This window comes from Bombus huntii, chromosome 8 (genome assembly GCF_024542735.1).
Source record: "Bombus huntii isolate Logan2020A chromosome 8, iyBomHunt1.1, whole genome shotgun sequence".
In the NCBI taxonomy this organism is placed as follows: domain Eukaryota; kingdom Metazoa; phylum Arthropoda; class Insecta; order Hymenoptera; family Apidae; genus Bombus; species Bombus huntii.
In genome coordinates this window covers 8892732-8905622 of record NC_066245.1, presented here as the reverse complement: position 1 = coordinate 8905622, position 12891 = coordinate 8892732, and the positions used below count along the sequence as shown (strand labels likewise).

The following is a 12891-nucleotide window of genomic DNA, read 5'->3' as shown; positions in this document are numbered from 1 at the left end:
TAAATAGCAATGATAAAATGCATTATGTCTTTACTCTGATATTTTAGTATGATTTCAGTAAATAAATATCAATATGTCGATGTTATTCGCGATTTTTTGCCATTTGGTTAAGCTACTGCGAGAACAATTATACATATACGGTTATCAAAATGCCATATATCATTATCAAACTATAAAAATAATATATTCAATGGATAACCTGTAATAATATTTGAGAATATCAAGTATTTAAACAGGACTGAATATATTTACGATATAATTTTTTATTTATCTACGCCAAAATATTGGGAAATTGAACAATTATTAAATTACTACACAAGGGCAGTTCGGAGGAAATTTAAGTACGCGAATGACGTCTTTAGAACCTGTAAAGATAGAGTTACATTTAATTGTCAACAGATAAATAGCTGAAATCAATTTTGAATAGTTAGAATATTTGTAAAAAATTACACTTGCGAATGTAGACAAGGATAAATTAACTATTCTGCCGGCGCTAATTTTTGCCGGATTATTTGACATTGCGATGATCAAAACGAGGTCTTGCATTGACTTGGCTGGTAAGCGATACCAATCTATCATGCAACAGGATATTCCGACGTTAGTACTCTGTAATATAAATAATGCAAATAATAGGCAAAATTTCGTAATAAGATATTATAGATTACGAATAAAAATATAACGAAAAATACCTTTTCAATCAGCAGATCACCAATGTAGCATAGTAAAAACATATTGAACGTCAAGGATATTAACAATAACGAATATGTTGTCAGACCAATTTTATTGTTCTGTTGCCAGTCCTGTTAAAAATATATAAATATTATAAATTAGCAGAATAAAAATAAATATAACAATACCGATAAAATGAAATACGAAAATATAAATTAGTAGCAAGAAAAATGTACCGTTATGCAATAGTATTCGAGCAAGCACATTACAAACGTTGTTCCAATGAATTCTAAAAAGCACACTTCTTGAAGAACCGTCTCAACCATCGCAGAGAATCTACAATAGCACTGTATGTATTTAATTAATAATAAATATCATTTTACTTCACCTCAACCTTATTTGTACTTTAAAGTTCTTATATGATGTTCAACGATTTCCATCAGTCGAACGCTCGTATTAGAATTTTCCTTGGAAAATTTTCCATCAATCAAATCATTCAGTCGAGACATAATGACATCAATCTGTCCACAGGTGTGTGTTGCGAAAAGTGCAGCCAGTCCACAAGCTCCAACTGTCACAGTGTCAAACACATATCCGCATATGCATTGGAGAATGTACACGAGTTCATAAACGGGACTCTTTTGAACGTCGTAAAGACCACTGTACGTAGGATACACCAGTAATTTGATCGTACGATTAAATTCATCGACGTACGATCCGATCGCATATTGCATGACCGTGTGATAGATTATGCCACCGCTGTACATAAACACAGCACTGTATACGGTCAGTCTTCGTCCAATCTTCCCATACTTTAGCATTAACTTGCGATCTCTTTGGTATTCTATCTGTCAATTGAAAAAATGATGCAGTTACATATATCTATATTATTAGACTACCAACATTTATGCAAATTCATATAATTCGGAAAACTAGGATTAGAAGGCTAAGATCTAGGCAGAAGTTTGCTTCAATTTCTCACGAGTATATAAAAATTCGCAATCCATTTGTCACTTTTCCACTGGGTTACACAGATATACTTGTTGCAACTGACCTGTTTCCAATCAGCATATAACTGTTCGATACAATATTCGATTTTCGGTTTGCGTATTGTCAGAGCCCAATACTTCATCAGAGAGATAAAAGAAAAGCATGTTAAGCCCAGAATCTTTAGTCTTAGCAAAGGATCTTTTTGCTCCAATACAATGTGTAGCACACACTGTACCAAGGTGAAAAACAATATCAAATTACTTAGTCCGATTGCGATTCTTGGTAAAAATTTGCCGATACCCCCCACCATAGCCGGCCAAATCCCAATGGAATTCAAAACCCATTTATTGTGTTTCGTTACGTAAATGATGTCCTCTTCATAGTTTGGATTTCGCGACTGATCGGTCCGACTACGAGTGGAGAGACGAGTACTCGTGAACATGTCGAAAACAACTGTCCGCGACAGTCCAGGTGCATTGATTGCAAGGTCGTTGAGCTTGCGCTCATGATATTGCGTGCGTGCATTTCTTGCACAACTTTAAATCGATTATTACTTATCAATGTAGCGAATGTCTGTAATTGTAGTGAATAGCTAACTTACGATGCTATAGAATCTAACTTTCTGTCCAAACACGAGTGGAACAGGTTGGACCATAAATGCACAACGATTAAAAGCTGCTGATGTTAAGAAAACACAATATCGTTTTGTGTATAGTATGTGTGTTTATGTAAAATGACAATATATATAGGTGAGTAATTTATTAATAAAATACATTGCAATTCCTTTCCTTTTTCTTTGTTAAAAAAAGTAGTTTGAAAGCTTAATATATATTTTGTAATTTATTTACATTCTAGTACGTTACTGTTTATTTAATTTCACAATTAGTGCTAGTTAATATTAAACGATATTTTTAAATGCTGACTTCTTTTACATGAAAATAGATCGTGACTGTTTGTTCTATGTGAACATAGTAAATTATTGTGCCTGTGATTTGATATAATATAATGTGTACATGGCGTCGAGTAATTAAAAACGATTAATAAAATATATTATCTTTACCTTAATATATCTGCATGATATCACAATTTTATGATTTCACAAACTAATAAATTTTTATATGTTAACATTTTTAATGATATTTAATAATATTCACCGTACATATTTATCAAAATGCTATGTATCGTAATGAAAGTAAAAAAATAATGTATGTTATGTAATATATATTTAAGTAGCAAGGAATGTTGTTACAACATATTGCATTATTCACTATTCTACAATTGGATACATGGAAATAACCGAATAATTATTAGATTATAACACAATGGTATTCCGGACAAAATTTAAGTACGCGAATGATGTCTTCAAAATCTGCAAAGGTGAAGTTACATTCAATCTTTAATCAAATGAAAATTTAATTAAAATGTTCAAATTAATTTGTGAAAGCTATTTGTAAAAACCTACATTTCCGAAAGCAGGCAGAGATAAAAGAAATATTCTGCCGGCGCTAATTTTCGCCGGGCTATTCGACATGGCGCTGATCAAAATGAGACCTTGCATTGTCTTGCCTGGTAAGCGGTACCACTCAATCATATAACAGGATATTCCGACGCTAGTACTCTATAGCAAATAATATATATCTATAGCAATATCTCCATAGTAAATAATAAATTATAAACGAAATTGATTAATAAATTTTCATAGTGACCAGTACTTTGTTATATTGAGAAGATTGAGATATTACAAAATACCTTTTCTATTAGAAGATTGCCAATATAGCACAGCAACATCATATTAACCGTGAAGCCTATTAGTAGCATCAAATATGTTGCCAGACCAATTTTATTATTGTGTTGTAAATCCTACTAATAACATAAAAATACCATAAACTCCTAGGAACACAAATCAGAAGCAGCAAGAACGTACCGTTATACAAAGGTATTGGAGCGAGCATATTAGCAACGTGGTACCAATAAAATCGAAAAAGCACACTTCCTGCAGAACCGTCTCAATCATTGCAGAAAATCTACAATAGTACGCGATATGTTTTTGGTCAATATCAAGCAACGTTTTACTTTACCTTCGTACTTTAAAATTCTTATGTGATGTTTTACGATTTCCATCAGCCGAGTGTCCGGGTTAGAACTTTTCTTGGAGAATGTTCCATCGACCAGATCATCTAATTGAGATATAACGACATCAATCTGTCCACAGGCGTGTGTTGCGAACAGCGCAGCCAGCCCACAACACCCAACTGTCACAGAGAGGCACGTAAACGCGTATATGCATTGGAAAACGTACACGATTTCGTATACGGGACTTTTTTGGATGTCGAAAAGTCCACTATATGTAGGATACACTAATATTCTGAGGGTACGATTATTTTCCTTCAGGCTCATTCTCATTCCATACTGCATGATGGTAGTGTAGCACATGCCTGCGCTGTACATGAACACGGCACTGTATATGGTCAGATCTCGACCAATTTTTCCATATTTTAGCATAAGCATACGATTTCTTTGAAACTCTACCTGTCAAATGATTTTTACATCTTTTATATAAAAAAAAAAACAGTCGTACTGAATCACATTTATAAATGACTGGTCCAGAGAAAAAGTGGTGCTAGTGATACAATTTTAATTTACGACAACTGTGAATAAAATTGCATCTTAATACAGAAAACTGCGTGCTTCTAGACAGTAAAATACTTTACTACACATGCAGTGGGTACGAAAAACATTTTTCACGCCACGCCGTTGTATATTAAATTTCGTTTTCGTATATTTTCATACGACTACAAAAATATGATATTACGAAATTGAAATATTATATATAATCATATTATATATTAAAATTTTCACTGAAAATGTTTTCAGTGTGTTTTTATGTAAAATACACTTACACTGCCAGCCGTAAGTACATATTAGGATATTTGCCTTATATATAAAAAAAAATATGATATTTGATACAAATTGTGTGCTTATCATTATTTCTATTTTCCAATTATTTCATAATTTTTGAATAATTCCATATTCTATAAACTTCTTATTTCGTTCATACCATATATCCCCTATGATGTAACATATTAAATATCGTAAAATGTGATAAAGTTTTCTAACAAATGTACAAACAAGTGAGTATCCTGATACTTAGAACCGGCAATGTCTATCACTTTTCCACTGAGTAATTCACATACACTTGCTCGACTGACCTGTTTCCAATCTGTCTGCATCCATTTGATACAGTATTCGATATCCGGTTTGCGCGCTATCAGAGCCCAATACTTCATCAGGTTGATTAAAGAATACCAGGCCAAGGAACAGAACCTCAGTCTCAATAAAGGATTCTTTTCTTCCAATACAATGTATAGCACACACTGTACTATGATGAAAGACGGCATAAGATTACTGAATCCGATTACGACTTTTGGCAAAAATTTACTCATGCCTTTTAACACAGTGGGCCATATTCCGATGCAATTCAGAATCCATTTATTGTGTTTCGTCACGTAAATAATGTCTTCCTTGTAGTTTGGATTTCGCGATTGATCGGTCTGACTTCGAATGGAGGGATACATATTCGTGAACAGATCGCAAACGACTGTTTACGATAGTTCAGGTGCATCGATTGTAAGGGCGATGAGTTTGCGCCCGGGATATCGCGTGCATGCATTTCCTGCAGCAATTCAATATCGATTATTACTCATCAATGTAGCGAAAGTCTGTAATTGTAATGAATAGCTAACTGGTAACGGGTATAGAATCTAACTTTCTGCCTAGGCTAGGGAGAGGGTCTTAACCTTCCGAAGTTACACAACATATTTGATTATAAGAGACAATTGTGGAACACTGAAATCTCCAATGCCACGAAACTAACAATAAAAGTAAGCATGCACATATCTTTCATTAAAAATTATATAGGTATTACTGGTTACGTAATACTGAAAGAAGCAATAATTCAAAAAATAGTGTATTTATGAAAATAGAGTTATTTTAATTGTATTTTTTCGTAAAACTACTTTAAATTAATCTTGATTCCATACCTGAGCTTATCGGTTTTCGTGGATTTCAGTAATGTTAGATCTAATATATGATATTTCTTTTCTCATTTCTTCGTTTATGTTAATAATGTTTTCAATCTTTATATTAGTTATTGGCTCACACAAGTATGATGGTAAAAACTGTAACAGGATGTTTAATGTCCTTGTGAAGATAGTTTGGTATTTTTTGTGGGCAAAAATCCAACATTCCTCATCGTTTTGAAAGTGCGATCTGTTGACAAGCTAATCAATTTTTCTTCTTCTGTGTAACAAAAACTTGTAATTAACTGCGCTAAATGGATTTTATAACAGGTCATAATTCTTCATATCTAAAGAAGGGAGATAACTTGTATTCTTCTCTTTCAATAGCGTTAAAAGTTTTAGTGGTAATAGTTCCCTCAACATTTTTAGTTGCGAAGCGGAAGCGGAACGAAGCGGAAGAATCATATCTCTTGTATTTTTTTGTAATATGTGATTTTTCCAAAGAGTTACTTGTTTCTGAAATGGTATTTGTAAGTGGATGTCGAAATATTTTGATTCTTCGTTTGGATATTTATATTGGCGCTATTTAACTAATTAAAGATATCTGTTAAATTGTTATTTTAATACACTGAATATCATTTGTATGAGATTTTACAAAATCATCTGCACCTTCATTTCGAAAAGAAGTCAACAATTCAGTCTTAAGTTTTACAATTTGGCATAGCACTTTAATTCTAGATAACTATTTTACTTCAGTGTGCAAAGCGAATATTCGTATTCAATTTCCATAGATATAGAAAGCTTTTTAAAAAGCATGTTTTTAATGGTCTTGACGTAATATAAATTACAATATTTACTACTTGATCTAATGCAGATTTTTAACTGTCTAATAATGTATATTTTAGTATTGTATATGTTTTTACAGTATATTTCTTTATTCAATATTCTACAACTGAATACAAGAAAATAACAGAATAATTGTGAAATTAGTACATAATGGTATTCCGGACGAAATTTAAGTACGCGAATGATGTTTTTAGAACCTGCAAAGATAAAGTTACATTTATATACCGCTAAATGAAATTCGATTTGTATAAATTTTGAACATGCAAATCATAAACAAAATATTTTTAAAAACCTACATTTCCGAAAGTGGGTAAGGATAAGAGAAATATCCTACCGGCGCTAATTTTCGCCGGACTATTCGACATGGCAATGATTAAGATGAGATCTTGAACTGTCTTGACTGGTAAGCGATACCAGTCTATCATGTAGCAGGATATTCCGACGCTAGTACTCTGTAGTATAAATGACATTAGTATGTAGTATAAGTACATTTTTGTACATTGATTACTTTGCTATATTGAAGAGAGTTGAGTATTACAAAATACCTTTTCTATTAGAAGATTGCCAATGTAGCATAACAAGAACATGTTGAACGTCAAGGATACTAGTAGCATCGAGTACGTTGTCAAACCAATTTTATTATTCTGTTGCCAATCCTACTAAAGACATAAAAATACCATAAACTTCTAGAAATACAAACCAGCAGTAACAAGAACGTACCGTTATACAGTAGTATTCGAGCAAGCATATTACAAACGTGGAACCAACGAATTCGAAAAAACACACCTCTTGCAGAACCGTCTCAATCACCGCAGAAAATCTACAATAGTTTGCGATATGTGTTTGGTCAGTATCAAGCAACGTTTTACTTTACCTTCGTACTTTAAAATTCTTATGTGATGTTTTACGATTTCCATCAGTCGAGTGTTCGGATCAGAATTTTTCTTGGCGAATTTTCCTTCAACCAGATCATTTAATTGAGATATGACGACATCAATCTGTCCACAGGCGTGTGTTACAAAAAGTGCGGCTAATCCACAACACCCAACTGTCACAGAGTTGAACACAAATGTGCACATACATTGGAGAACGTACACGATTTCGTAAATGGGGCTTTTCTGAGCATCGAAAAATCCACTATACGTAGGGTACACTAACACTCTGATCGTACGATTATTTGCCTTTAGACTCATTCCCATTGCATACTGCATGATCGTAACGTAGCACATGCCAGCACTATACATGAACACGGCACTATATATGGTCAGATCTCTGCCGATTTTTCCGTATTTTAGCATCAGCATGCGATTTTTTTGAAACTCTACCTGTCAAATGATTTTTACATTTTTACAAACAACACTATAAGTGAGTTGTTTGGAGGAGTGGTGCAAGCGACAAGATTCTAATTTGGGAAAGTTGTGGGAAGAGTTACATTTAATTACATACATACTATGTACTTCTAGACAGTAAAATACTATACGTTTATTGGCGCAGTGTCTCCAAAAGTATTTGCATACCATTATATATATTATAACATTTACATATTAGTTAATTAGAACTAAGTATATTAAGTTTCGCGTCATAATATTACGTATTCTCATATACTTACAGAAATTTGATTCTACGAAAATGACATATACAAAACATGATAAAGAACACTTCATAATATATGCGTATAATTTGTAGTTTAATATGTAGTTTAATATGTAGTTTAAACATAAATAAAGGTACGTGCAAGTACTCTTTGTAGCCAATTGTAACTATAAAAGTTTGGAAGTTTCCGAAAAAATTTTCTAGATAAAAAATTTTCGTATATCACGTATTGCTTCTGTCTGTAGCTATTTGTCTTTTTTTTTAATACAAAGTGATTGCTGTGTGCTTCTCATTATTTTTATTCTACAGTTATCACATATTTTTGTATTTCATAATTTCATATTCTGTAAACCTTATTTTACTTACATCATATGTACCTTATAAAGTAAAATATTAAATTAAATAAAATGTGCTAGAATTTCTAATAAATGGTGTAACAAGTGAGTATTCTAATACTGATAAGTAGCAGTGTCCATCATTTTTCCATTGATGCTTCGTTCTTTTATTCTTTGCTCGACTGACCTGTTTCCAATCTGTCTGCACCTGTTTGATACAGTATTCGATGTTCGGTTTGCGCACTATAACAGCCCAATACTTCAACAGGTTGATTGAAGCAAAGCAAGCCAATCCCAAGAGCCTCAGTCGTAATAAAGCATCTTTTTCCTCTAATATAATATGTAGTATACACTGCACAACCGTAAAAAGCGACACCAAATTACTGAATCCGATTACGATTTTTGGTAAAAATTTGTCGATGCCTTCTGCCACAACGGGCCACATCCCGATGGAATTTAAAACCCATTTGTTGTGTTTCGTCACGTAAACAATATCTTCTTCGTACTTCGTGTTTTGCGGTGGATCTGTCTGACGTCGAACGGAGAGATGCATATTCGCGGACAGATGGAAAACGACTGTTTACGACAGTTCAGGAGCATCGATTGTAAGAGCGATGAGTTTGCGCCCGGGATATCGCGTGCGTGCATTTCACGCAGCAATTCAAGATCGATTATTACTCATCAATGTAGCGAAAGTCTGTAATTATAGTGAATAACTAACTGGTAACGGGTATAGAATCTAACTTTCTGTCTAGACCAGAGGCCTGAGCCTTTCGAAGTTACGGAACATATTTGATTATGAGACATTTGTGGAACACTGAAATCCCGAATGCCACGAAACTAACAATAAAAGTAAGCATGTACATATCTTTCATTAAAAATTATATAGGTATTACAGGTTATGTAATACTGAAGAAAGCAATAATTTAAAAAATAGTGTATTTATAGACTTATTTTAATTGTATTTTTTCGTAAAACTACTTTAAATTAATCTTGATTTCATACCTGAGCTTATGTCATTTTAACACAATAATATTGTTTGTCAGATATTTTACAAAATTATCTCCACTCTTACGTACGGTCCGGAATGATCACTGACCCGGAAACATCTCATACCGTAGTACCAGCACCGACACATTTTGTAACTTAGTATCAAAGCCTTGCGTTAAATAGTATTTCGCAACACCAGCAAAATCTTACTTCTGTTGCTAGCTACTGTCCCAAAACGCAGAATGCAGACCGATATAGAAACCATCGCGTGACCGACGGAAATAGTTCTTTAGTTCGTTTCTTCATTCATAAAGCATCAAACATAAAGCAGTGCATAAATTGTATACATCTGTCTAGTATCGAATTTGTTAAGAACTTACATCTGGAAACCCAAGTTCTCGACCTTCGTCTTCGTTAACCTGAACCACTGTATCCGGATATCGAATTAAGAGGATTGGCATGTTTTATTACAAAGTGGCGTTTCTACTTAGCAGGAACGATTATGGTGTTGGGTAATGTTTCTCCACATGTAAGAAGCTATGATTGTTGATTGTACGTAGACATAAAAAATGATGAATAAATATAATACATATAATATATATACGTAAATATTTCGTTATGACTTCACAAACAAACAAATTGTAATACGTTGTCATTTTCTGCGATCTTCTACCAGGATAAGCTATTATCAAAATCACTGTACATATTTATCAAAATGTTATGTATCAGTATCAAAATAAAAAAATAATGTACACTATACAATATATATTTAACTAGCAAAGAATACTTTCATAATACATTTATTTATTTACTTTTCTAGACATATTTAGACATATGAAATTAATAGAATAATTGTGAAATTAGTAGATAATGGTATTCCGAATGAAATTTAAATACGCGAACGATGTCTTTAGAACCTAAAAAGATAAAATTATATTTAATCACCCAAAGATAAAAAGTTCGATTTACATAAAATTTGAACATGCAAATCATAGATGTAACGTTTATAAAAACCTACATTCCCAAAAGTAGGCAGAGATAAAATAAATATTCTGGCGGCGCTAATTTTTGCCGGACTATTCGACATAGCGATGATCAATATGAGATCTTGAACTGTCTTGACAGGTAAGCGGTACCAGTCAATCATATAGCAGGATATTCCGACGCTAGTACTCTGTAGTATAAATGACGAATAACAAGTGAAATTGATTAATACATTTTTGTACATTGATTACTTTGCTATATTGAAAAGAGTTGAGTATTACAAAATACCTTATCTATTAGAAGATTGCCAATGTAGCATAACAAGAACATGTTGAACGTCAAGGATACTAGTAGCATCGAGTAAGTTGCCAGACCAATGTTATCGTTCTGTTGCCAATCCTACTAACGACATAAGAATATCATAAATTCCTAGAAATACAAACCAGCAGCGATAAGAACGTACCGTTATACAATAGTATTCGAGCAAGCATATTACAAACGTGGAACCAACGAATTCGAAAAAGCACACTTCCTGCAGAACCGTTTCAATCATCGCAGAAAATCTACAATAGTACGCGATATGTGTTTGGTCAGTATCACGCAACGTTTTACTTTACCTTCGTACTTTAAAATTCTTATGTGATGTTTTACGATTTCCATCAGTCGAGTGTTCGGATTAGAATTTTTCTCGGAGAATTTTCCTTCGACCAGATCATCTAATTGAGATATGACGATATCAATCTGTCCACAGGCATGTGTTGCAAAAAGTGCAGCCAATCCACAACACCCAACTGTTACGGAGTTAAACAAAAATGTGCACATGCATTGAAGAACGTATACAATTTCATAGACAGGGCTTTTTTGAGCATCGAAAAATCCACTATATGTAGGATACACTAACAGTCTGATTGTACGATTATTTTCTTTCATATTCAATCCCATTGCATACTGCATGACTGTAACGTAGCATATTTCAGCGCTATACATGAACACGGCACTGTATATGGTCAGATCTCGTCCCACCTTTCCGTATTTTAACATCAGTATGCGATTTCTTTGGATTTCTACCTGTCAAATAATTTTTACAATTTTTTTTATAAATAATACTACTGAGTCATGTTTATAAATAAGTGATTGAGAGAAAAATTTTAATTTGGGGAAATTGTGAGTAAAGTCACATTTTATCACAGAAACCAGTATGTTTCTGGACTTTAAAGTGTTGTTAGAGTTAACAGTTTTATTATATGTACAGTGTTTACAACAGTATTTGCATCCCATTTTATATATTATAACATTTACATACAGATTAATTGGATTTGAGTATATTAAATTCCGTATCATAGTACTACGTATTTTTAAAAAATGAAATATGTAGAATGTGATAAAAATGCTCCATAATATGCGAGTGTAGTTTACAATATAATACAATATAACATAAAGAAGGATTTGTGCAAACATTCTTTATAGCCATTTGTAGTTTTAATATAGTGAGAACTTGTAAAAATTTTTTCTAGGTAAATATGTTTATCACGTATCTTTACTTTCTGTAAGGTATTTATCTTGCTTTTACACAAAATACGTGTACACTGCCAGCCACAAGTATTAGGATACTTACGTTGTATACAGGGTAGTTGGTAACTGGTGGTACAAGCGTAAAGGAGGTGATTCTACGCGAAAAAAGAAGTCGAAAATATAGAATAAACATTTTTTTTAATTTTTTTCGTTTTTTTAAATTTTTCCATCGAGTGAGATCCGTTATAACGTACCCCACGCGTTCCGAGCGAGAATTCAAAGTCGATTTTCTCGAAAACAAAGCCTCAAACGAAAAATTTTTATTCTATATTTTCGACTTCTTTTTTCGCATAGAATCATCCCCTTTCCGCTTGTATCACCAGTTACCAACCATCCTGTATAAAAAATGTGATATGTGGTATAAATTATGAGCTCCTCGTGCTATTTATTTTGCACTTACTTTATTTTTCTAACATGTTTTCTAATAAGTGTATACCAAGTGGGTATCCTAATACCTATAACCAGGAGAGTTTCTCTTTTCCATTGAGCCCTTCACATATACTTGCGCGACTGACCTGCTTCCAATCTGTATGCACTTGCTCGATACAATATTCGATATTCGTTTTGCGTGCTATCAAAGCCCAATACTTCATCAGGTTGATTGAAGCGAAGCAAGCCAAGCCTAAGAGCCTCAGTCGTAGTAAAGGATCGTTTTCTTCCAATGTAATGTATAGCACACACTGCACTACGTTGAGAAACGACACGATATTACTGAGACCGATTACGACTTTTGGTATAAATTTGCCAATCCCTTTTAACACAGCAGGCCACATCCCGATGGAATTCAGGACCCATTTGTTGTGTTTCGTCACGTAAACGATATCTTCTTCGTAGTTTGTGTTTTGCGGTGGATCTGTCCGACGTCGAACGGACGGATGCATATTCGCGGACAG

At 33.3% G+C, this 12891-nt stretch overlaps 2 protein-coding genes across 8 annotated transcripts; both read right to left on the bottom strand.

The window, feature by feature from the left end:
* Positions 1 to 172: 172 nt before the first annotated feature.
* Positions 173 to 2101, bottom strand: LOC126868768 (odorant receptor 13a-like). 2 transcript variants are annotated; one of them, XM_050624572.1, is made up of 6 exons: positions 1724 to 2101; positions 1075 to 1517; positions 906 to 1005; positions 690 to 800; positions 451 to 606; positions 215 to 365 (listed from the first exon to the last, which is right to left on the bottom strand). In XM_050624572.1, the coding sequence occupies exons 1-6, from the start codon at positions 2099 to 2101 to the stop codon at positions 312 to 314; spliced, it is 1242 nt and encodes a 413-aa protein (XP_050480529.1). In that variant the 3' UTR covers positions 215 to 311. The 2 variants fall into 2 exon arrangements, with proteins under 2 accessions (XP_050480528.1, XP_050480529.1); XM_050624571.1 differs by having other exon boundaries at positions 173 to 606.
* An 847-nt stretch (positions 2102 to 2948) lies between these two features.
* LOC126868770 (odorant receptor Or2-like) lies at positions 2949 to 12880 on the bottom strand. 6 transcript variants are annotated; one of them, XM_050624578.1, is made up of 6 exons: positions 8640 to 10284; positions 7407 to 7849; positions 7245 to 7344; positions 7070 to 7180; positions 3122 to 3277; positions 2949 to 3028 (listed from the first exon to the last, which is right to left on the bottom strand). In XM_050624578.1, exons 1-6 carry the CDS (start codon positions 9003 to 9005, stop codon positions 2972 to 2974), a joined length of 1233 nt encoding a protein of 410 aa, XP_050480535.1. In that variant the 5' UTR covers positions 9006 to 10284; the 3' UTR covers positions 2949 to 2971. The 6 variants fall into 6 exon arrangements, with proteins under 6 accessions (XP_050480535.1, XP_050480534.1, XP_050480533.1 ...); XM_050624577.1 differs by lacking the exons at positions 7070 to 7180; positions 7245 to 7344 and adding exons at positions 3409 to 3519; positions 3584 to 3683; XM_050624576.1 differs by lacking the exons at positions 7070 to 7180; positions 7245 to 7344; positions 7407 to 7849; positions 8640 to 10284 and adding exons at positions 3409 to 3519; positions 3584 to 3683; positions 3746 to 4188; positions 4869 to 5672.
* Between the last annotated feature and the right edge of the window lie 11 nt (positions 12881 to 12891).